This window comes from Ambystoma mexicanum, chromosome 6p, assembly GCF_040938575.1.
Source record: "Ambystoma mexicanum isolate Mex_15411 chromosome 6p, UKY_AmexF1_1, whole genome shotgun sequence".
In the NCBI taxonomy this organism is placed as follows: domain Eukaryota; kingdom Metazoa; phylum Chordata; class Amphibia; order Caudata; family Ambystomatidae; genus Ambystoma; species Ambystoma mexicanum.
Window position 1 is genome coordinate 1471541260 of NC_090935.1, and position 25927 is coordinate 1471567186.

General features: G+C 46.9%; 1 protein-coding gene across 5 annotated transcripts in view; it reads right to left on the reverse strand.

Moving 5' to 3' along the window:
- The window catches only part of NUP54 (nucleoporin 54), a 768463-nt gene that overhangs the window by 464199 nt on the left and 278337 nt on the right, over positions 1-25927 (reverse strand). For all 5 annotated transcript variants that reach the window (XM_069626313.1, XM_069626314.1, XM_069626312.1 and 2 more), the window contains one exon: positions 16139-16240. In XM_069626313.1, coding sequence (XP_069482414.1) covers positions 16139-16240 — 102 coding nt within the window. The remainder of the gene's footprint in view (positions 1-16138; positions 16241-25927) is intronic.

The window sequence follows — 25927 nt, forward strand, 5'->3', positions numbered from 1 at the left end:
CGGTGCATTTCTCCTGGTTCTCGAGGAGAGGAGAGGAAAGGGTCTGTGCGCAACCTGCCGATTTGGATTTGCTACACCTGGGATAGCCTGTGGTTTTCATACTAGCTTTAAAATGACATCTGTTAGTTGTTCTTCTTCTTTACATTAATATTAGTCACAAACTCATCAAAAGTGTATAGTGCTGTATATGACCAAACACAACCAGAGAGGGCATAATAGCGGGTGTGGCACATTTACGGATGTTCACTATTGCTGGCATGTTAGAATGGATTCCTGAACTCTGTTCTGGTGCACAGATGTTCAGGAGGCCACCCTTGTTAGTGAAACAGAGAACACTTCTGTAAAGTTAGCCAGAACAATTCAAGGAAGCTTGGAGAGCAGTTAAGGATATGTCACAAGAATAGTAGGGGTGATCCGAGGTCTTGGATGAGCACACACAGTAGGACGACAGAAATTACCCTTAGACAGCAGTACATCAGAAATACACTATTTATTAATCCCAGAACACACACCAGTGAATAATGGAGAACACAGTAATACTACTTAACAACACACTATGTAAAATAAATGTACAGTCACTTTTTGGTCGAACGCGGTAATGTGCCAAAACCTCTGAGGAAGGAAAGCAAAACAAACTATCACAATGGTCAACTCCAGAAATGGATGCCCCTAACTTACGAAGTCAGGCCCTACGAAGATTAGGGCCTTGTACTCCATGTTATGTTGGTGCGTAAAAGCACTCTGCGATGCATAAAGCGAAAAAGTACCAACTTCAAGGGGGAGGAAAATTTAGAATAGGACAGTGGAGTGTGGAAAGATTTGATTCCTAGAGTCCGAGGAGGATCGGCTGCGGAGAACAAAGCTGTCCCCAACTTTCAGACAGCTTTAGGGGGACCAGCCAAGGCAAGGACCACAAGGGATCCTTTGTGCATGAAATCAAGTTAGATGATCTAGGGGCCACCGGTAAGGTGTAGGATTACTCACCGCCCTTAGTGTACTCCGGGGGCAAACTTGGCAGGTTCGAAGGTTGCCTGGACTACGAAATCTATTCCTTGGTTAAGCTTCAAAGTCCACAGGCGCTGCAGTGAAAGTTGCAGTGATGCAGGGGTACCCAAGTCTTGCGGACTGACGCACATTACTCTCTCGTGGCCCAACGCAGCTGGGTCAACGAGATTTGGCAAGGAAATGCTTTGCAGTGCAAACTAAGATTTCGCCAAAGCTCGAGGCAAAAGTCGATGTAGCAACGCTCCAATGCAGGTGCCAAGCTACAAGCTGGTCAGTCCACTTAAGAGCCCAGGGACACTTCAGAGAAGGCTTGTTTGCAGGGCAACAAGGAGGCGCTGAGACGGATTGGTCCCACCACTCCAAGGCTTTGAAGCACCTTTGCAGGTCTTCAGTGATCGAGCGTAAAGCAGGGCTCTACCGGGACAATAGTGGGCTCAGGGTGCCAAACCTTCTCTGCGGAGTTCCAGATAGTCCTTGGATCTACTTCACTTCTCTGGATACTTGGCTCTGTGCATAGGTTGATTGAAGCCTATGGATGATCTAAGGGTCTGCACTCAGACCCCCTCACCATCTCCCAAAGTCCAGTGAGTGCTCACACCCAGCTGGCCAATGAGATCTGCCAAACTCCTGCACACCAGCAGTGGTCCAATCAGGGACCACTGTTGCTCTCATGCACACCAGACATCCTGGCACCAGTAGTGTGGATTGGGACCACACACGTGACATGCATTAGCCTGCGAAAAGGGCTGGCTTTCGCGGGTGAATGCATGCTCAAATAAGGACTCCCGGAGTCACAAAGAAGGATAAGACAAAAAGACCTTGTGGCACGGCCATGACGGACTCTTGCCACAGTCAGGAGCCAAACACGGTAAGCCCAGTTTGGCTTGGTAAACAAATCTAAAACACACATGAAACAGCTTCTGCTGCCACCAGTCTACTCATAAGCACATTGTAGAGTTACCAAACAATCCTCAAGGGATGCCTAGGGACCAAAAACATAAGGACCCCAGTGCGCGGTACAGTAATGTACTTTGCACAGAAATACAGTTGTCAAAAGTGGCAACAAAGTCATAAGACTAAGGGAAACAAAGTTTCGCCGTACTGACAACCTGAAGGACAAGTCAGTTTCCCCATAACAATGAGCGAAGCCCAGGGGAGAGGTAACATTTCTAACACTCGCCCCTCCCAGACTAAGGACAGGGAGACCTAATCCACCCCTGGATGAGTCATGTTCAGGTCGGCTTAAGTATTCTGGACAACCCATCAACATTGCTATGTTGGACACCTGGCCTATGCTCAATAGTGAAGTCAAGGCCTTGGATGCTAATGGACCATCTGAGCAATTTAGGATTCTCTTCCTTCATATTCATCAGGCACTTTAAGGGCTTATGGCAAGTCTGTACAGTGAAGTGGGTCCCCATAGAGGTAGGGCCTCAGCTTCCTTAAGGCCCCACAGAATAAAATAACATTCTTTTTCTACAGTATACCACCTGAGCTCTCTATCCTTAAGCTGGCGACTGATGAAACCAATAGAGTGCTCCCTGCCTTTCTCATCTAGCTGTGATAGAAATGCCCCTATCCCAGGGTCAGAGGCCTTGCTCCTCCTCCTCGATCTATCAGCTGCTTTTGAACTGTTAGATCACCAAACACTCACCACCCACCTCACCCATGCAGCCCATTTCTCTAATCAAGCAGCATCCTGGATCACTTCCTTCCTTGAAGGAAGAGCCATGAAGGTCTACTCCGACACAGTCAACGGAGATCCTACCACTATAAACTGCGGTGTCCCCCAAGGATCTTGTACAACCCCCGTCCTCTATAACCTCTTCACAAAACCCCCTCTTCGAACTACTTGACTCCATGGGTGTTGCATATGTAAACTATGCAGACGACACTCTATCTGCACTATCACCAAGACGCCACGGCCCTTCACAACATCTATGCCACTATCCAAGCTTGGATGGCAATCAATGGCTTCTGTCTTAACGGGGAGAAGACAAATTCTCATCCTGGGCCAGACAAACACATTATCGAAACTAAGCCCCCAATACAACAACTTCAACATAGACAACTCAACCATCTCCGTATCATCCTCTGTCAAGACTCTAGGTGTTCACATTGATGCAAATCTATCGATGAACGAACAAGTCAGCGCCATAGCCTCTGCATCAGGTTCAGCACCAAACTCATCAATGCCATTAAACCCTACTTATCCAACCCCAACCGCTTGGCCATAGCTAGAGCAACTATAGGAGCCAAACTCGATTATTGCAACGCCCTTCTAGCTGGCACCTCCGCCAAAAACATTCACAGACTGCAAACAACACAAAACAATGCCCTCAGAGCCGCCATGAGCATCCCTAGAAGAGACCATATATCCCACGCCAGACGTGAAGCACGGTGGCTCCAGGTCAAAGACCGTAACCATCACTCACAGGTGCATCAACAAAACCGCTCCAGCATACCTATCTGAAGCAATATCAAGGACCACATCCACTCGCCCCACCAGAGCTCAGTACACCAACCAGCTAGACATACCAAGCATAAAGAGCCACAGCGGGAGGTCTAGGTTTTTCCTACATTGCACCGAAACTCTGAACTCACTCCCTGCCACCCTTCGAGCTGAAACTTCCATCTCTGTCTTCCGCAACAACCTCAAGGCCACTCTCCTCAACTAGCAAGTGGACGACTGCCTCCTCCACTTCTGCCATGTATATTGTAATATAACACAAATGTAATAACTATATTGCAACCTGTATATATATATATATATATATATATATATATATATATATATATATATATATATATATATATTGCTAATGACCATGTAACTAAGTAACTAAGCTTTGTACTGTAACAAGTGCCACAATGTCCTCGGGCTGTTGTGCACTATATAAATACGAATAAAACAAAAAACAAATCTGTATGTACAATAGAATATTTCTGATGGTCAGGAGCCCTGAGAACAGTGGCCTGGCACAAGGAGTCCTTTAAGCCTTGAAAGGCCTTCTCAAACTCAGCAGACCAAGAAGACCTTCTTGGGCGTAGTGAGAGCAGTCAGGGGGGAAGCTATGGTGTCATAATCTGCCAAGAAATTCCTGTAGTACCCAGCGAGGCCCAGGAAAGCTCTCACTTGGGTTTGGGTTGTGGGGCTAGAACAGTCTTGTACTGCTTGTACTTTATTGGGAAGACGCCGAATTCTACCTCCACCAACCTCATGCCCAAGGTAGACCACTGAACCCTGACCGATTTGACACTTGCTGGCCTTTATGGTCAGATGGGCCTTCTGAAGAGCACAATCCCAAGGTGTTTTACATGTTCCTCCCAAGTAGGGCTGGAAACAGCTATGATCTACCCTGAAGTGACCTCAAGGTGCCGAGGTACTTTGCAGCACCTCGCTGGTCTACCAATTCGTGTGTTCTTCGTCGGGGTGAGCATCCGTCTTGGTGACTGTATTCAGAGCCCTGTAATCTACACATAACCTCAATTCAGAGGTACCTGCACTTGGCACCAGAACCACAGAACTGGACCATGGACTACTGAAGGGACTATCACCCCAAGATCCAACCTCTTGTTGACCTCCGAGTTGATGTGGGACTTAATTTTGTCTGTCAACCTATGCCCCTACTTTTGCTAGACACACTATCTCCAGTATCAATGTCATGTTTGCACCAAGGTGTCAAACCCGGAGTTAGTGAAAACAAGAGGGAGAATTGCCTCAGCAAAGTTCTCACCTCACCTTGCTGCTTAGGAGACAGCTGGGGCCACTTTGACACCCTCAATAGAGCCATCTGAAGGACTGCCTTGGAACAGGTCAGGAAGGGGTTCAGATTCTTCTTCCTCTCTGTCCGATGCCAAAAGCAGAGCAGCCATTTCCACCCTAGGGATGAATGCCTTCAGTCTATGTTAAAGTTAATATTTTGTACCGCGCACTATCACCACCGTAGTGGTCCCTTGGTGCTCTGGAGGCTCTGAAAAGGGAGAGGGGGGTTGAGTTAGTGTGAGGAAGCAGGAAAAATGCAAGAGAGCAGTGATGTGCCTTTGGCGGCCTCAGCCCGGTGGGTCCGTTGGCTGGGCCTGGGGTGTTTGCGGCCGGTAGTCGTCGTGCACTGTTGTGCAAGGCTATGTGTATTTTTGTTTTGTTGTTGCAATGTAGTGAAGTTTGTGCGGTTTGTTGTGCTGTAGGTTTTGGTTGCGTTTGGTTTGGAGTTTGAAAGGTGTATGCAGAAAGGGAAGTTATTAGTCGGGTTGGTTAGTTTGCATCTCTATCCTGAATTGAAGCGCTCGGCTTGTGTAGTCTCCCCTGTTGCGGCTCTGTCCTGATCTGGGTCTGACTGGCCTACAGGTTCCTTACTCCTCTGGCCCCCACCTCTAACATGCTCTCTCATGGCTCCCCTTATCCTCCATTTAGACTCTAGTGGCCAGTGCATCTGCCAATGACAACCTCTCAGGTAGTGGGGGGATTGTCAATGTCTCGATGATTCCACACCAACGTGGTACCTGTCGCTAATTAAATTACGATGCGGGCGAAAGAGTTGGTGGGATTGTCTGGGTTAGTTGGCTCAGTCTCCGTGTGTGCCGCCTGTGTTCCTGTCCATCCGATGTCACCCGTCCAACTGCCGTGGGCTTTACTCTCCCCGGTCAGGGATGTCCGTGTCTTTTCGGTTTAGTTATCCTTTTTACCAGTTTCGTTTTTCAGGTTTAGTCTTTGGTGTTGTAGAGCCAGGTTTTTAGTGATTTCTGGAATTTTAGGTGATCTTCAGTGTTTCTTATTTCCTTTGGGATGTCGTTCCAGGTTTTTGCGGCTAAGTGGTAGAAGGAGGTGCCTCCAAGTTTTTTCTTGAGGTATGGTTTGAGTCCAGGCGGATTGTTTTGAAGGTGATGCGATGTTTAACTGGGAGCCAATGTAGGGTTTTTGGGTTGAGTGATGCGATCTCTTCTGGATAGTTTAAGGAGTAGTCTTGCTGCTGCATTTTGGATCCGTTGCATTTTCTTCAGGAGGTATTCAGGTATTCCGAGGTAGAGGCTGTTTGCATAGTCTATTTTAGACATGATTAGGGCGACGATAGTGAATGTTTTGTGCGCAAAGCAGAGGAAAGGTAGAATTCTTCTTGCCGTCCGGAGGAGGAAAAAGCATTTCTTCACTGTTGCATTTATTTGTGGCTCCAGGGTTAGGTTGTTGTCCATTAGGACTCCCAGATTTTTTACTACCTTCGATGGTGTTGGTGCGTTTCCCATTTCCGTAGGCCATGGGATGGTGGTTTCGTTCTCTTGGTCTTTGGATACAATCATGATTTCCGTCTTTCCTGGGTTGATTTTCAGGTTGTTGGCATCCATCCAGTTGAAGACTTCTTTTAGACAGTTGGTTAGGGTTGGATGGTCGGCATCTGTGTCTTTGATTTTGTAGATGATCTGAGTGTCATCTGCGTAGTTGTAACATGTAATGTTGTATTTTTTGAAGATTCAGATGACTGGAGTCTGATAAATGTTGAAATATAGTGTAGATAGTGAGGATCCTTGTGGTACTCCGCAATCGTTGACTCGTGGAGTGGATTTGAAAGGTTTTATCCATGCGGTCTCTGTTCTGTCTGCTAGGAATAATTTGGTCCAGCATAGTGCCGTGTCTGTTATGCCTATGTCTTCTAGTCTTTTGGTCAGGGTGTCGTGGCTAACTGTGTCAAAGGCGGCGGAGAGGTCGAGCAGAATAAGGGCTGAAGTAGTGTTTGAGTCTGCGTTAGTTTTGAGGTCATCCCAGATGGATAGTAGTGCTGTTTCCGTTCCTCTTGCTGGTCTGAAACCGATTTGAGCTTGGTCCAGCAGGTGGTGTTTTTCTCCGTGTTCTTGGGTTAGTTTATATACATAGGTTTCTAGAGGTTTCGCTGGGTAGGGGATGTTCGAGATCGGTCTGTAGTTGGACAGGTCATCTACGTCACCACTTGTGTTTTTTAAGAGTGGCTTGATGTATGCTGATTTGAAGATCTTCGGTACAGTCCCTGTTGATAGTGATAGATTTAGAAGGTTTCTGTAGTGTTCCGCTGGCGATCCTTGCGCGAGGATTGATTTGTAGATGTCTGGGGGACGTGGGTCCATGGGTGATCCCGCTTTCTTGCTTCGTTTAACCAGCATTGCGAATGCCTCTGCTGATATTTCAGGAAAGCTTCAGAGTTTGTGTTGTGGTTCCGAGTTGGGTTCGTTGGGTTGTATGTTGTGGTTGGTTGGTCGCTTTTGTATGGTTTGACGGATGTCGTTGATTTTTTTTTTTTTTAAGTGATCTGCCAGGTCATTGCATAGTTTTTCTGAGGGGGTTGGGGTGTTATCACAGCCTGGTGGGTTTCTCATTTCTTTCATGATGCTAAACATTTCTTTTTGTGTGTTGGCGGCATTGTTGATTCTGTCATCGTAATGTCTTTTCTTTGCCTTTTGAATATCATTCTTGTATGCACGGATTTGTTTCTGGTACAGTGTTTTTTTCCCTGTGTTGTATTCTTTCCTCCATTCCAATTCCATGTGTTTTCCTTTTTCATGTCGTTTAATAGTGGGGTGAACCATTTTGCCATTGCTCTTTTTTTTGATGGGGTGAAAGGTTTTTCCGGGGCGATCTTGTCTATCGTATCTTCGATCCATTTGTGCAGTATTTCTGCTTTGCCGTCTAGGTCAGATAGTTCCAGTTCTGTAGTTGAGGGTTTCGTTAATTCCAGTTGTTCGAATAGGTTGCTTTCTTTGATGCGTTTCCAGTTTCTTTTGGTGGTGTTGTGAGTTTCGGATGTTGGATGTAGGCTTGGGTAGGCAGAGTGGTCACGAATGGGATGATGAGATGGTCGCTCCAGGAAGCGCCGTGGTGATGAGTTTTTCTTTGGCGAAAATTGCGTCTAGGGTGTGACCTGCCGAGTGCGTTGCTCTTTTGACTAGTTGTCGTAGTTTCATGGTGCTGAGTTGTTCAATTAGTGAGTTTTGGTGGTTGGCGTGGCTGTCTTCACACCAGATGTTGAAGTCCCCCAGGATGATTAGGTGTTCGTGGTTGATGGCTAAGTTGGTGATGGCTTCTATGAAGTTATCGACAAATGTTGCATCATATGTTGGTGGTCTGTATACCAGGATGAATGTGATGTTGGTTTTTGGCCTCGCTGTTAGGTGAATTACCATGGTTTCGCAGTTGAGGATGTTGAGTGGTTCGTCAGTTTTTATTTTCAGGTGTTTTTTGAATGCTATAGCGATGCCTCCTCCTTTTTAGTTTTTTCTGTTTATTTGTAGACATTTGAAGTATGTTGGAAGGCAGCTTTGGAGTGTGATTTTGTAGTTGTCGTCCAGCCATTTTTCTGTGATGAACAGGATGTCAATGCCGTCGTCGAGTAGGTCGAAGATCTCTGTTGAGTGTTTTGACATGGATCTTGCGTTTATTAGATTGCAGTGAAGTTTGGAGGTGTTTGATTTGGGTTTTGTCGAGGTCGTCTTCCGCTCGGTGTTGAGGTTTCCTTCTTGGTCGATCACTTGTTGGGCTGCGGGGTTTGGGGCGTCAGCGTCTTCGAAGAGTTCTTCTAGGTTTTGTCTTGGGTTTTTTGTGTTTTCATCGGGTTCGTCTTCCGGGGGTTGTGGTTGTTGATTGGAAGTTCCTCTTGCTTTGGTGATGTAGGGGGTTATTGGGTCTGTCATCTGTATGTTGTTTGTTTTGGTCATCCTTCTTCTAGTTGCTTGTGTTAGGTTGTTTGATGTTGCTGCTTCTAATGTTGGGTTGGATTGGCATGGTGGCCAGTTGTCTGCGAGGTATGGAGTTAGGTAGAGGGATTTTTCTCTTCTCTCAGAGTTCCTTCGGTTTGTGTTCCTGCCTGTGTGGGTCCAATCTATGGTTGTTCTAGGTTGCTGTTCTGGCGTGTTTGTTCTTTCCTCTTTCCGTCTTTTTATCGGAATTGGTCATTTGCGCGGCATTGTAGGGTTGACAGTTGTTTAGTCTTTGTTTGGTTACGTCTGATTGGTCCTGCTTTGGACCAATTGTCTTGTGGTGTGGTGGCTGGTGAGGGGGTGTCCGCTACTAGTTTGGCTCTGTCTATGGGTGGTATTCCGGCTGGAGTTGACGACTCGTTCAGTCACTGTCCTAGGGGGCAATGTGGGTGGTAGGGTTATTAAGTTGGGCGTTATCGGTGGCTCTCTTTTACTGTCCGTCCCCCTAAGCGCGGTTCATAGTGGTGAGCAGGCTGTGTGGGTTGGGTAGGGTATCAGCTGGTTGGAGGTGGCTTGGACGGGCGTAGCTTGGACTTTCGCCTTGTGATGCGAGAGGCCCTAGTCAGATCGACCCACCATCGTAATTCGCTGGTGGTTTCTGTCTCACTTGGGAGGTTGCTAAATGTGCGAGTGAGATAGATTTGAGATACCTGTGGAGTGGGAGAGAGGTTCATCAAGTTTGAGACACCTGTATAGTGGGAGAGGGGCCCATCAATGCAGTCTGGAGGTCACACAATGCTATTTGGGCACAGAGGCCCTGCTATCAATGCAGTTTGGAACCACAAAATGCAATTTGGGCACTGAGGCCCTGCTAAGTTTGAGACACCTGTGTAGTGGGAGAGAGGCCTAACAATGCAGTTTGGGATGAAACATAATGCAAATCGGGCACAGAGACCCAGCTATCAATGCAGTTTGGGATCAAACCTAATGCAATATGGGCGCAGAGGCCCTGCTAAGTTTGAGACACCTTCATAGTGGGAGAGAGGCCTAATAATGCAGTTTGGAGAACAGACCATGCATTTTGGGCACTGCGGCCCTGCTATCAATGCAGTTTCCACCCTAGGGCTGAATGCCTTCAGTCTATATATATGCAACACTTTTGGGGCTTACCAGGCCTTCTTCCAAGGTCCTCTAAATAGTTCACCTCACCTAGTTGCTCCGCAACTCTAAGGGCCCGAGCGTTTATCCTGAAGGGCCCTATGCCTTATGGGATTCACGATCAGGACTTCCTGACCACGGTGAAAGTGTAAAAAAGTGAAGCTTTCCTGGACATACCAATGCCTGATCAGCCTTTTACCGGTCACTGGCCTGAGCCATCAGTAAGGCCATCCTCTTTTTCAATCCCAGCACATAGTCCACTGCATTTGTAGTGACAGAAGGAGTGGGGAGCTCCTATCCTTCCTTAACTATGGCTAGGGTTCCCCTGATAGGGTGACCAAAGAGATGTTCAAAGGGACTGTAACCAACCCCTTGTTGAGGGACCTCTCTGTAGGCAAAGAGTAAGCATGGTAAAAGGAGATCACACTTTCTCCTCTGGGGCTCCTCAAGAGCTCCTATCATGCTTTTGAGAGTTCTGTTAAACCTCACAACTAAGCCATTGGTTTGTGGATGATAAGCTGATGAAAACATATAAGAGACCCCACACTCCTTCCACATGGCTTGAATATGCTTGGAAATGACGTTGCTGCCTCCGACAGAGAACTTCTTTAGGGAAGCCAACCCTAGTGAATATACCAAGTAGTGCCTTGGCAACTGATTTGGCAGTTACTGTCTTCAGTGGGATTACTTCAGGTTATCTGGTGGCATGGCCAACTAACATCACAATAAACCTTCTGCCAGAGGATGTTGCAGGGTCAAGGGGACCTACAATATCAATCGCTACCTTGTCAAATGGTACACCCACTACAGGGAGTGGTACCAATGGAGCCTGAATTGTTGTGCCACTTTTACCAGAGAGTTGACAAGTGGCACAACTCCTGCAGTGGCCTTCTACCTGGGCCCCCATCTTGGGTCAGTAGAAGTGCATGGATAACTTGTAAGACTGGTTTTCTATACTCTGGCCTGGTGAACAGATGTATAGAAGGCCAACCTATATTGTGATAGGAACAGCTCTGGGAAGGTGTAGCCAAACCAGTTAGTTAGCAGTGACATGCAGTCTAGGCCAAGTTCTTCAGAGGCGGTGAGCTTGTGAGGAGTCCATAATTAGGTCACATAATGAGAATCACGAATTACACTTAAACAGGATGTATAAAAATACAGTAATTTATTTATGCCCAAAACACACTGAACAATGACTGCTCACAGGTCAGGTTATCACACAAGACTAAAACTAAATACATATATACATTCACTTTGTTATAGGGCATAATACACACAAGAGACTCCTGCAAAGGAAAGGTTAGAATAGTATTATGCACACAAGGTCCACCAAGATGATCCCAGACTAAAATTATCCAGCCTTAAATTGTCTGGGGCCTTTTGCCCAATAGTTCAGGTGAACGTTTCACAGAAGTTATGAACCAGGTAAAAATGCAGGTAGGGTCTCTGGGGTCCAGTGAAAGGTTCTTAGTGTTAGGGTTCAAGTTAAACGAATGCCCAAAAGTAGCCCCAACCATCAGATGTCTTGCTCAAGCTAGCAATGGCAAAGCCAAAAGTGTTAGAATTAAGCTTTATTCTAAGCCCATTGACTTATAATGAGAGTATAGAGGTAGGTTAGAAGCTCTGTAACTTACCCCCACCCCCATACTAGGATTCTTCCCCAGACTTTGCAGGACAAAGGAAAATGGTCCAAGGTTGCTTTTCCCATCGAAAGTCCCAGTCCTCGATTCACAGGGGTTGCCGATTCGAGCTGATCTCTGGTTGGTGTCTTTCACTGTTGCAAGGGCTCTCGATTGAAGAATGCAGCAAAACTTGATGCAGGACCACTCTCAGGACTGGACTTGGGTCAGATAAGCCATTTTGGACGGTGGTCACTGCAGCATGACGCCGCAAAAGGCTATGACACCAACATTTTGCAGGAGGTAGTCTCGTAGGGCCAGCTGAGGATCCCCAAGTTTCAGGCCGGAACTCTGTACGGTGACACCGCCAGCACGGTAGCCCAAAAAACTAAGCTCGTCAGCCACAGGACGGTTCCAGGGCACTTCTGAGAGCTTCCTTTGGCAGGGCACCGAGCAGACATCAGGAATGGATGGACGGTCCCTCCACTCAGAGGGTTGCAACTCCTTTGCAGGACTGCTAACGATCACAAGCAGGACAGCAGCATAAGTTGGTTGCCAAACCTCCTCCTGTCGGGTCTCTTCGCAGGTCTCACAGCTGGATAGGATATTTGGCTCCTGCAAGTTTCTCCAGGATCTGTCAAGAATGTGTGCAGGGGTGGGTGTACACACGTGTGTACACACACACACACACACACACACACACACACACACACACACACACCTCCCTGCCGCCCGCCCCCCCCAGCAGCAGCAGTCAGGACCACTGGCGGGAACATACATGCATACCACAGACACACCAAAAGCAGTTTGTGGATTGGGATCAGACAGTCGCAGCCCACATCCTGCCAGCAAACACAGCCCTCCAGTAGCCTGCCAAAAGCTCCTGCATTTCCCGGGCACTGGAAGTCCTTATAAGGATTTTGGTAGCCCCTCAGGCCAGGAAGAAGGCCAAAGAACAAGATGGCAAAAGAACAAGCAAAAAAACTTGTGGCACGGCCAAGTTTGACCAGTAGCCACAGTTAGTAGCCAAACGTAGTAAACGCGGAAAGGCTAACATGAAAATTCCCAAAAAGTGGGAAAAGGTCACTGCTGCCACCAGCTTATCCTTTTAGCACACCTAGAGTAACCAAAAATCCGCTGAGTGTTAGTCTAGGTCAAAACAAATATGCACCCCAGTGTACTGCAGTGTAAGCTGCATTGTACAATGAAAATAAGTTACCACAAGTGATACTAAAGTAAGCAAAAGTAGCAACAAAGTAACACAACTAAGGGAAACAATGTTTCCCAGTACTGGCAGCCTGAAGGACATGTCAGTTTCCCCATGACATATGAGCAAAAGCCAGTGCAATGAAGCTTAAGGCTTGGAGACGCGATTGGTGGACCTAGTCCCGGATGGCAGATTTGTAACTTTGACAGAGGCGCAGGAAAAGATAGGAACCAACCTTACCACAGCGTTACAATATTATCGCTTAAAAGCGACCTGTGGGAGTCCTTCTCAGCCGCCCCAGCCATACATCCGTTTCTTTCCACCATCATGCAGCTAAATGAATTTAGGGGTAGCATAGCTACATTGTACAATGCAGCCCAACTACATGCCCCTACGCAAAACACAATGAAGTCCAAATGGGAGACAGACCTGGGCATTACCATAGAGGACACAATGGGCGAGATATTGCCAGTTCACCAAGGCTCTCTCTCTATGTGCCAACTTCAGGCTAATTACAGTTCAAACTCCTAAAACACTTACATATAACACCAAGCAGACTGGCTAAATACGGACAGATAGATCAGACCTCATGCCCCAAAGGCAGACACGATTCATATGTTCTGGGAATGCCCTCCTATTAAAGAATTTTGGGAAGAAGTAGCGGCTAAACTTACAAACATACTAGACATGCATGTACTAGTTAACCCACTAAAATATCTATTAGGATATAGGGAAAGTCCCAATTAAAAAAGAGATGACTTTTCTCTGTGGCCGGGGCAGTTGCCAAACAGAACATTCTCAGACACTGGAAGGCGGATTTACACGTACGAATGTGAAGAGAGCTTTGTTACGAGTATCTCATCATCTGCAGGCCTAAGGACATTTGGGCACCTTTACGAATCCACTTGGCAGATAGAAGCGACTCAGAGAATGAGGAGGAGGGATAGCTAGACATTATATGTCCATACATGCATTGACACACGTACCGTTCACCATGTACAGCGTCTTATATGATAATGAAATTAATATTGATGTTGTAACATGTGACTGTCAGTTGAAAAATAAAGGTTTTAAAAAAGAAAAAAAAGATTTCTGAACTCTGTTCTGGTGAACAGATGTTCGGGAGGCCACCCTTGTTAGTGAAACAGAGAACACCAACGTGAAGTTATCCAGGATATTTCAAGGTAGCTTGGAGAGCAGTCAGGGTAGCGGGGGTGAGCTGAAGTCTTGGATGAGCACACACAGTAGGACGACAAGCATTACCCTTAGACAGTAGATCAAAAATACACAATGTATTAAGCCCAGAACAAACACCAGTGAATAATGAAGAACACAGTAATACTACTACTTAAAAACACTATGCAAAATATATGTAGAGTCACCTTTTGGTCAAATGTGCTAGTGCGGATTCCCGCCAAAACCTGTAAGGAGGGAAAGCAAACAAACTATCACAATGGCCAACTCCAGAAATGGATATCCCCAACTTACGAAGTCCAGCCCTACAAAGATTGGAGCCTTGTGCTCAATATGATCTTTGTTCGTAAAAGCACTCAGTGATGCGTAAAGCAACAGCACAAACTTCAAGGGGGAGGAAAGGTTACAGGCAGACACTGGAGTGTGGAAAATTCAGTTCCGAGAGTCAGAGGAAGATCTGCTGTGGAGAACAAAGCTGTCCCCAACTTTTGGACAGCTTTAGGGAGCGGAGGCCATCCAAGGCAAGGACAACAAAGGCTCTTTGTGTGTAAAAAACAGGTTGGATGAAATAGGGGCCACAGGTAAGAGGGGCAATTACTCACCTCCCTTAGCTCACTGCGGGGTGAAACCTGGCAGATTTGAAGGTAGCCTGTACTCCGAAATCCCCTCTTTGGATAAGCTTCAAAGTGTACAGGCGCTGCGGGTCCAGTTTACAACTGGAGCTGGATTTGTCGTCTAGAATGCAGGACAAAGAAAGCTCTGATGCAGCTGGTCTCAGGGCACTTGAAGAAAAGCGGGAAAGGCGCCAGCAGCGACCGTTCGCACAGTGACGCAGGGGCACCCAAGTCTTGCAGGCTGACGCAAGCTCCTCTCTCGCGACCCAAAGCAGCTGGGTCTACGAAATTTGGCACAGAGATGCTTTGCAGTGCAAACCAGGATTTCCCAAAGCTTGATGCAAAACTTGATGTAGCAACGCCAAGGTAGAAGCTGGTCAGTCCACTGGAGGGCCCAGCGACACTTTGAGAAGGCTTGTTTGCAGGGCAACAGTGAGACATTGAGAGTGATTACTCCAACCACTCCAAGAGGTTGAAGCACCTTTGCAGTTCTTTGGAGGTCGAGCACAAAGCAGGGCTCTACCGGGTCAACAGCGGGCTCAGGGTGCCAAACCACCTCTGCACGGTTCCGGATAGTCCTTTGATCGGATTCGCTTCTCTGGATACTTGGCTCAGTGTATAGGTTGATTCGGACCTATGGGTGTTCTGCGGGTCTGCTCTCAGGCAAACCCTCCTCATATCCCAAAGTCCAGTGAGTGCTCGCACCCAGCTGGCCAATGATGAGATCTGCTCCCCTCATGCACGCCAGTAATGGTCCAATCGGGAACCAATGCAGCTCTCATGCACACCAGACATCCTGGCACCAATAGCATGGATTGGAACCACACACGTGACATGCATTAGCCCGCAAAAAAACACTAGCTTTCATGGATGAGTGCATGCCCAAATAAGGACTCCCAAGGTCACAAAGAAGGAGAAGACAAAAGACCTTGTGGCATGGCCATGACAGATGCTTGCCACATTCAGGAGTCTAACGCCGCAAGCGTGGTACAGCTCTGAAAACGCTTCTGCTGCCACCAGTCTACGCCTAGGCACACTGTCCAGTTGCCAAAAAATCCTTAATGGATATCTGAGGCCCAAAAACAACAGGACCCCAGTGCGCATTACAGTAATGTACTTTGCGCACTGAAATACAGTTGCCAGAGGCAACAAAGTCGTAAGACTAAGGGAAACAAATTTCTCTTACTGACTGCCTGAAGGACACGTCAGTTTCCCCATAACGATGAGTGAAAGACAAGTGGAGTGCAGCTGAAGGATGTGCTTCACTGGCAGGCAGAAAGTCAGAACAGGAGGCTGAAACCAAAGCAAAAGGTTGGGGGGTCCACAAATAGAGGTAAAATATCAGTAAGTGAAATGTTACGTAACGAGGCTTGAGGCAACTGAAAGGGGGCGAGGGGAAAAGACCAGAAAGAGCATATTACTACCCACCACATACACTCTTACACAGTCGATTCAGGACTCTCTGCTGAATACAAAACTGTTTTAAAGCTCTACAAATCTTGCTAAAATAGAAATTGAGAGAGCCTTTGAGAAGGTACATTTCAGTCAGTCAGCACAAACAGATAGCAAATGGGATATCAAAAACATCAAAACATCCCTAATCCACTAGACTAACATTACTCTGGGAGAGGAGAGCCTAAAATAAGCTACTGGCCACTACTGCAAAATGAAAAGAACATTACCTCCAAAGGTTGATGCTGCAGTTGTTGTAGTCGCACCAAAGCCAAATCCAGTTGTAGCTGTGGTTTTTGGTGTAAAGGCGCCCAGCGAAAACCCAGCTGCCCCTATGAAAAAAAACACAGGTTTGTGAATAATGAGGCATGCATTGCATGGCCAGCAATTAGATGTTGCCCATGCATGCACACCAACCACAGATTAACATGGAAGAAGCTGCACCAAAAAGCAAGTGCGGAGCCAGAAAGAAGGTCTGTCCCACTGGTACTCGCAGATAGACAAATATTCACCCTGTAGCAATGTCCCTGCAAAACCATCCTATCCATATCATGGAACCGATTCCATCAGATCTGTATTCACATTCAAATCTATGCAAGGTTTGTGTTGCTACTTACACAGCTGTGCCACTTGAATATTTCAACATACAGATGGCATGTCACAGTCCACATTCAATAAAGTTAAAGTACAGTTACTAAATACCAATCTATGGGATGAAGGGATACATTTCCCAGCAGACACTACCAAAGTGCGTGGTATGAAGACTGCGGTCTACGGTATAGTTTATTTTCCACTGTAGCTGGGGTAACGGACTCTACCCACATCCTATTCATTACAGGAGCATGACCTTGGATGCCAATCCCATGTTGATCATGCCACAATGCCAGAATACTATGAATCATCTTACTTGGCTGCCTCACCACATTCAATAAATACCATGTCACCACAAATTAACATAATTCCAGGATGTCGGCTTCAACTTTTAGCAAAAGGCCATCCCTGCCATACAACACTTGCCTATGTACCACACCAGTCCATCTTCTAATACTGCATATATTAGAGACAGCCAACAAACCCATCAGCAACGCATAACTTAATCAAGTATAATCTCAAAGATTACACATTTTCATTTCACACATAGAAACTATTGGGCCACATTGACTTAAGAAACTTATCTAGAAGTCAACTTGCCATATTTCCTTCTCCCAATGTGATTTGGGATATGGCTACCCATCATGGCTTCGAAGAACTGTTTCAAGCAAAACAACAGAGAAGATGGATAGAAGGTTTACAATAATCCTTAACCTCTGGCATAGCTCTATGCAAAATTCCAGACCCGCATTGTTTAGCCTACCAAGCCATTACAGAAAGGGGAAAAAGCTGGTGTCTAGTCAAATGGTCGACAGACAAATGGTCGACACAATTTGGTCGACAGGACAAATGATCAATTTTTTTTTTTAGTTATATATATTTTTTTAGGTTTTCGTTTAGGGAAAAAAGGGTTTTTTAGCAAAAAAAAAAATGGGGTTGGGGACCCCCCAAAAAAAAAAAAAAAAATGGGAAAAAACAAAAAATTCGATCAATTGACCTGTCGACCTTTTGGTGTCGACCATTTGTCCTGTCGACCATTTAGATTCGACGATTTGACCTACAACCGAAAAGACCATATGCAAATCAGGCTTGGTTCGTCCCAAAGGGGCAGCCCACCCAAACCGGTCGATTTTGCACAACACCAAAAGGAATCCCAAACATGTTTCGGCCAATGGTTGGTAAGGTTGCCAAAAGCTGTGCCGTGTTATGATCTACTCAAAACCTTCCAGCCATCATCTTTTGTTTTATCATAAGTTAGTGAGACAGGTATGCCCAAACATAGGTCCGCAGCCTGCTCTGCCTAGAGACCCAAATTACACCTCACTAATGGCACCCAACCAGGCCGACACATGTCTGCGGTTCCATCTGGTCTTGTGCAGAATCAATGGGACTGCATTTAGAGACGGACTGCCCCTTTTGCTGTGGACCATGCCTGATTTGCATTTGGTCTTCCACTTCTGTAATGGCTTGGCAGGCAGAAAATACAATGGTCTAGAGAGTTGCCCAAAGCTGTGCCCATGTTTATAACTGATTCAAAACCTTCCAGACATCACCTTTTGGGTTTTCACATACCCATTTGGCAGTTAGCAAAAGAGGCACAGTACAAAAACGCACAAATCAGGACACTGAACTGCACTGCAAAGACAATTGGTGTTTTGAAGACAATAGTCTAATGCCTACAGAGGTTTGGTGGAGAACCACAAAGCAGCTCTAACATTATGAACATTGCCCTATTAGGCGACACAATATGTTGTTGCATAATAGAATTGTACTTTTTTTGCGATTGCAATTACAAACCATCGGAAAACATACACAGCATTCATTACAGGTTTCGAAATTGCTACAAGCTATTTCGTTCCTGGTTAAACAACAGGAGAGCCGAGTTGAGTTGACTTGACACCCACTGCTATCACAAGCTACATTTGGCTCTCTAAGCCAACTTGTGCTATGCAAACCTACCAACATGACATTAATTCTGTTTGTTTTGGAGCGCGGATAAATTGACATTAGGACAGATACAAGACATTTAAAGTAAAATTGGTCATATATAATACTTTGCATCATACATTGGACTTACATATGCAGAACGCTCCTAGTTACCCAGGGGCTTATTGAGTGATGCTGAATGCCCAGGAGATGCCTTCAGCTCCTAGCCAAATCCCCATTTCAAGCCCTGCATTAGAACAATATCAAAACCTACTTTACGGTTTAACAGAGACACCCCCCATTGGACAATCTCTTCCCCTATCGCTAATGGGCCGGGCCGCACTATACAAAATGATGACACTTCCCAGACTGTTGTATGTCCTCCAGAACGCCCCATTCCCCATCCCCCGAGAAACCTTTGCACTCAGTGACAAGAACCTGCGCACACTGCTATGGGGCGGGAAACAATCCAGGATCGCCCTTGACACGCTCCAGAGATCGGTGTGGGAGGGAGGCATCGGTTTACCCTGCATACGCACATATTACCTGGCCACACAGATAGGAGTAGTGAATGACTGGATGCACGCGGACCCCACACTGCCACACACCCGTATAGAGCTAGAGACCATGTCCCCGCTAAAACCGCTCCAAATCCTCTATGCCACCCATGATCAACTCCCGGTGCTGCCCAAAATGACCCACCACATCCGACGCGCTTGGCGGACCGCACACAAACTAATCAGCTGGGAAGGACAGCCAACACTGTCGCAACCCATATGGCACAATGCGCTCCTCCTGGAACTAGTCAAAATTGGCTCCTTCGGTCACTGGCTGGCAAAAGGAATACACACATTAGCACACGTGATACAAGAGGGTCGCCTCCTGAGCTTTGAGACCATGCGCGAACAATTCGACCTGGCACCCATCGACAGGTTTCCGCATGCGCAACTGTCCCACGCCATCCGCACCCAATTCCCCGACACGACGGTCGTACCCCCCTGCTCTCCCATCGAGACCAATATTCTCCCGCAGCACATCTCTTCTAGGGTCACTTCCACTCTCTATCAGGCCCTTAACTCATTCGGGGCTGCACAACTCGACGGGTGGGAAAGGGATCTGGGCCCCTTGGAACCTGAAGATTGGGTGGAGGCGTTAATGTCCCCCAGAGAAATCGGTATAGAATCCAAGCTCAGACTAATACAGCTGAGGATCCTCCATCGTTCATACTACTCACGCACTGCAATTGCCAGATGGGGTGGAATAGAAGACGGGACATATGTTCGATGCAAAACTGAACCCGCCACCTTCTACCATATGATATGGGACTGTCAGGCGATACAGGCCTTCTGGGTGGGCTGTGTCAACACAATCTCAGCCGCTCTGGCGACACCAATCCCTAGGGACCCCAAGATGGTACTCTTGGGCATTGGGGGTGAAGTAGACCTGTCCAAATATGAGAATGTTTTTGGCAATTGCGTTGGGGGCAGGCAAAAGACTTATCGCGGCCAATTGGGGATCTGCCGATCCACTGAGCCTGAACCGGTGGAGTAATGAGCTGGACAGGTGCGCAACCTTAGAGCGCCGGATCTATAATGCAAGGGGCTGTCCCCGCAAATTCGAAAAAATATGGGGTAAATGGCTGGATGCTCAATGAACCCTGTGGGCTGGGGTACATAGGTAACGCTGCTAGCATTGTTAGCCTGCCTTGTCCGATTGATGTCTTACGGTCCTTGGCCCCGCGGGCCCTGTTATGGTTAATTTCCTTCAAAATGTATACCGCTGATCCATGTCTTATTCATGTACGTTTCTTTATGTTATGTTGTTTAAAATCAATAAACAGAGTTATAAAATTTTTTTTTTAAAAACCTACTTTACACCATGAAAAGCATATAAACAGGAACAATGTTGGAACTAGCCATTAGCTAGTGCTAAGGACTCTTGGCAAGCAAGAAATGGTGGCGGGTCGCCTTGTGGATGGCTAGTAGTTTTCAACTTGGTTGGAAATTTTACCCATGATCTAAACCTAGATATACATTAAAATCAGCAGGAGTGGGAAGCATGAGTGCAGCCAGAGGCGGAAACTGGCTGAAAAGGAAAAAGTGCTTGCAATCCAAGTGAAACAGCAGTGAGTGTTCGCCCTCTTCTTGCTAGCATGTCGTCAGTGGATGCTCTTCGAAGTAAAGCTGCATGTGTAACCGATAATGATTCCCCTGCAGAGGGGAATATTATGATGACAGTTAATGGGGAAGAAAGTGCAAAACCACTCCAGAAGCTTAGCTCGGAACGGATGTTGACGCCAAGCCACCAAGGAAGGACGAGTCGAGTATGCAAGTATTGAGTGCGATTCCCAGAAGCACACTGAACACTTGGGCAAGGCACAAAAAATCACAGGCCCCCCCCTGATCTGCCTTTCTCATCTCAAAATCAAAGAACCAGCACTGCACAGGGCCTCCACTGAGATCTTATCCTTTCTCACAATTTACAACGGGAGGTTATTAGTGATGTTGATAGGTTAATTTGCCCCTAAAGTTAATTTTGCTCTTGTGATAGCCATTAACTCATCCCACTCTAAATTCCACCTATCCAGGGCCCCTGGCAATCTTGCCTACGGGGCCCTTTGCCTTAAATCTGCCAATGATTATTCCTAGTAAAACTCCCACTCTGCCCGAGACATGTTGTATATGCAAAAGTTACTGCCTTCTTGCCCAACAAAAAGTACTGATTACCCTTAAGACAAATCTAATTCAAATCCACTGCAACGGCAGAGAATGGAATTGCCGATTTCAACTGACATTCCCGATGCAGTTTTATTAAGTCTGTGTCAATCTAAGAAGGAAGCACTGACTAACCCGGAATAACCAGAGACGAAGCTAACAACTCCCACAACAAAGTTCCCGAACTATCGTATGAGACACAGGGGGGGTCAATCAGCGTTTGCTTCTACTCCTTTTTTCTCCACAACCTACGGCTTGGTAGAGTGCCGTGCAGCCTCTGGGTGCGACAACATATACAAAATATAAACACTCCAATTTATCAAAAGTCCTTGTTGGCTACTATGAATTCTAAAATGTCTATCTTCTAACAAGCACAAAGGTTACTCAAGTCCCAGGATCTTCCTTAGCTGCATCAATTTCCATTCCAAACGCAGAGACCAGCAACAGGGAATTCCAGGGCTCCCTACAAAGTTGCAAGAAGCTCTCGACGGGAGGAAGATATTATTCCTGTTAGCTATCCAAACAAGCCTCTACGATACAAATTGTCACAGGAGGGCCGGGTAAACTGCTTGCAGGACATCACGTCTGTTGTTCCCGAAAACCTTATTTTTTTCCAGCAATGAAAGAAGGTCAAAGCAAAGCGACAACAGGCAACACCAAAAATGAAAAACATGAAATTGACAGGCCTGAACAAAAAATGTGGCTGTAAAAAATATTTACGCAAGATTATGTTACCAGCGCCAGATGTTGTAAAGAGTCGGAATAGCAAAAGAAAAGACAACTGAAAAAGACAGCAGTATCTAACACTGTAATGGCCCAACATATCTCACAGGAAGTTCTCCTACTTAAGGACGACAAGGTCAGAAATAAGGATTGCCAAAACAAGAGATTGAGGGCCCATCATATTCAACTTCGAAGGACCATAAAGACCTCTCTAGTAACTTAGTGCATACAGCGCCTTCTAAGCATTCTGCACCTTTGGGGGGGGCTACACATTCCATTAGTAACTTTCTGCCTAGAAAGCAATGAAGATCTCTGTAAAGTTCTAACAAGGGTGGAGGATTCTGCTTTCCCAACATTGAAGCAAAGAAGAATGGCCCTATTGGAAAAAACAAAACCAGAGAGAGTGTCACATCATGGGAAACTAACAAGTCCACATCCTTGTGAAAATCAGCTCAACTGCTTGCTTCTAGAAAGGATCCCGATATCCACAGAAGCTATTATCCATAAAAGAACGAATGTGCTAGGACTCTACCGATTGTCCAGGTAAGATTGTGTCAGAGGATATAGACCAAGCTGCGTTTGTGAAGGACCATACACTTGACATGTCCTCCTACACATTAGATCAAGACTAGTTTTGGGGGCGTGGCTGAGAGCTGTATGAATAGAACATGAAAGTCTGAAGCTCTGCTCCTCTGCCCGTTGAAAATCCTGAGAAATCCTGCATGTTCGCCCCAGACATCCCAAAACATCAGGGGGCAATGGGCTGAGCAGTTCGTGGGAAGTGCCGGAAGTCTTGAATGGCCAAAACGCCGAAGTCGGGCAAAATCAGGGAAGAGAGACCGACATTGGGCTGCCCACCATGCCATCTTGAAATCCAGCACCTCAACACCTTCCGCCTGCAACACCCGACCCAAGCAAAAAGGTGCAACGAGGGCGAAAACCGCAGCCACAGTCTGAGACCGTGGTGGAGTGTCCTCTGAGTGCACCGTGCATTACAAAACACACTGCGGCACGGAGAGACATTTCGGACGGGTCGGAGAGCCCCTTGCCAGTTACGGTGCAGTTGGTGGCCCGTTCTTCTGTAGGGACAGAAGCCATCCCCCTGGAGGACACCCTGACCTGAGACGCCAATACCATTCATGATCATCGGGCTGAGAATCTTCAAGTGGAATGCGATCATCTAGAAGGCAAAACATTTCTCGGTGCTCTAGATCTTCGAGAGACAGATACATCTAACTGGCCCTAGGCAGGATTGCAGCAGCTCACCCCGCTGCACTCAGAGAACTTTCTATAGAAAGGACTTAGGCTGGTGGTTGAGAGCACGAATATCTTGAGCTACGGGCCTGGTCATAGGGGCCAAGAAGATCAACACAGTTTGTTTGTGGGGCATACCGCTGACACACATGCAGGAGTCTGACATCGGAAGGCAGACGTTGAGAGCGAAGGAAGGCGGTGAACCTCTCCATCCCATTGCTGCCATGACTAGTGGAAACCATGCATCAGCGGGAAAACCGGGTGACCCAAGCAGGGCCTGCAGCCGTCAGATGAGCTGGGGAGACAGCAGTGCTGGATGGCCAGATCACCATGGAGAAGCTGCTGGAGGCAATCCAGGACTCACGGTTCTCTCTGGAAACTAAGGTACAGTCGGCGGGGGTTGAGGGGTGCCTGGTCCAGGCCAAGCGAAAGAGTGACAGAGGTAGAAAAGAGGCTGAGCGACACAGAAAACGAGGTTGCACCGCTACATGCGCAATGTTATACCCTCGCAAAAGCTACAAGGTTCTGGAAGAGCAGAGGATATAGAGGGCAGCTCCCACAGGAACAACATCCAAATTCTCGATGTGACAGAGGAGGATGAAGGTACAAGTATGGAACTGTTTTTGGAAGCTCTCTGAAGATCAGGGGTCCAAGCTTGGTAAGAAACCCACGGTAGGGGCACCCAATGCAACCAATTTCAGCCAAAATCCTTACATTTCCGATAGGGACGCTATCCTGCAAGATGCCAGCAGGAACTGTGTACAGAGTGGGCAGTGCTAGAATTATGTTCTTCCCAGATTTCACTGAAGAGGTTCAAAGGCAACGCAGACCATACAAATATATGATGTCTACCCTGCCAAGCTTAAGGTTTTGGCAGATGTTCCTTCTTTTGCCAAAAAAAAAGCCCACAGGGGGCCTGGACTGGCTGAAAACAGTGCACTCGAACAGGGTGGAAACTGGCGGACTGGAAGAATAAGACCGGGTTGGTCAGGGCGCAACGACACAGCCGTACTGACCCACACCTGTTCTTGAGGGAAGCAAGTGTCTTCTGGATCTCAAGTATGGGGATGGATGTGCGGGGGGAGGAGGGTGGAGCAGTGGCCCAGATGGGAGTATTAACCAAGGGAATGCACTGCGAGGAACGGGATGGACTGAGCCGCGAGGCTCGGGTTGGATTTGTACACTGAATACCGCAAGGAGGAGTCAGTTCTCTAGGTTGGGGGATGGGGTGTTTGGGGGCTGAGGGCTTGATTTTGGTCTATGGGTTGACAGGTGGGGGAGCTTCTCCGGGGACCCCTCAGGAGAGGTTACCTTCTTGTGTCTTCCAGATATAATTATCAGTAGTTCACTTTTAATGTTGGGCGACAGATACTCAAGTTCACAGGTAGCATGGTGTGGGGGGTGGGGGGCTACGGTAGGGTGGTGGTGGTTTGTTTTATGTTTCTCACAGCATGGGCGTGTATTGGACAGGACCAGCAGCTATTTAACATACATGGTGGTTGTAGAGGTCCGCTAAGCCGAGGGAATGTATGACAATCATAATCAGAAAATAGTATGTACGTCTTTGAACGTTAACAGCCTCTGTGACACAATCAAAAAAGGAATGGGATTGCAGACGCTGAACTCACCTTCGCATTCCCCAAGAATACAGGTTTTTTTTTCTTTTTTGTTTTTAAACTGCCCAACTATACGCATCTGCTATATGCAGGATTCGCGAGGGGGTCTAGAGCAGTCCTTTCACGATCTCAACCATGGTCCGAGACACTGGTGGAGAGTGGACTCTGGGCTCCTCAATGTGTATGCCCTCCCACCACGGAAAATGGAGCTCCTTCACGAGCTACAGTGGCAGTCTGTAAAATACCAGGTGGATGGATGGCTTGTGGGGTGGGTGGGGAGACTTTAAGGATGTGGTGGATTATGCCTGGGATGGGTTCCCGAATACCGGGGCGGTCTTTGCACAAGCGATTGGCATGGTCGATGCATGGCGTATGGTACACCCGCAGAAGCAGGGGTACTCCTTCCACGGGGTACACCTCTTCCACATAAGAATTGATTATTTCTGTGTCTCTCTTTCGGATGCGCACCGAGTCATGGATGCCGCACTGTTACCAAGAGGTATCTCGGACCACTCTCCGCTGCTGGTATCAATTTGTGCACACAGTAAAACTGGCCATTCCTCCTGGCGACTGAATGCATATTTTTTGGGCTTCCGCAAGCTAGCACAGCGGGTCAAATGCTTTGATAAACCATTTTTCAAATCTGAACATTCTAAGTGCAAGTGTTCCCATTCAACTGGATCAAACACCTTTTCTAAGTCAACACAAAATTGCTAGTCAAAGTGCTGCATCATCTTTAAAAACGCTGATCAGGTCAAGAAGAGACCTTGCATTGATGTGCCATCCGCACAAATCCAGTTTGAAAACCAGACTATCAAACCTACACAGACTGGTTTTTTAAAATATTTGCAGAATGTTTCCATCCACATTTTGTAGCACAATCAGTCTAATTCCCATACAACATGATATCTCAACCCTGTATTAAATATCAAAATAATCACTGCCTGACCCATTGAGTCAGGGAGCTCGCCAGATGCAACACACTCGTTGAGCAGATCAGCCATAAAGCGCACCAAGACTTCAGTGAGTTTGTTAAGAAATTCGACACAAACCATCCAGTCTGGGATATTTTCCCCATAGACATTGCCTCTTGCACTTCCTCTGTTGTAATCTCGCTATCCAACATGGCCAAAAGACTATGGAAGCCAATTGCAACTTGTCAAAGAAGCAGTTTAGAACATCCCAAGGTGAGGGA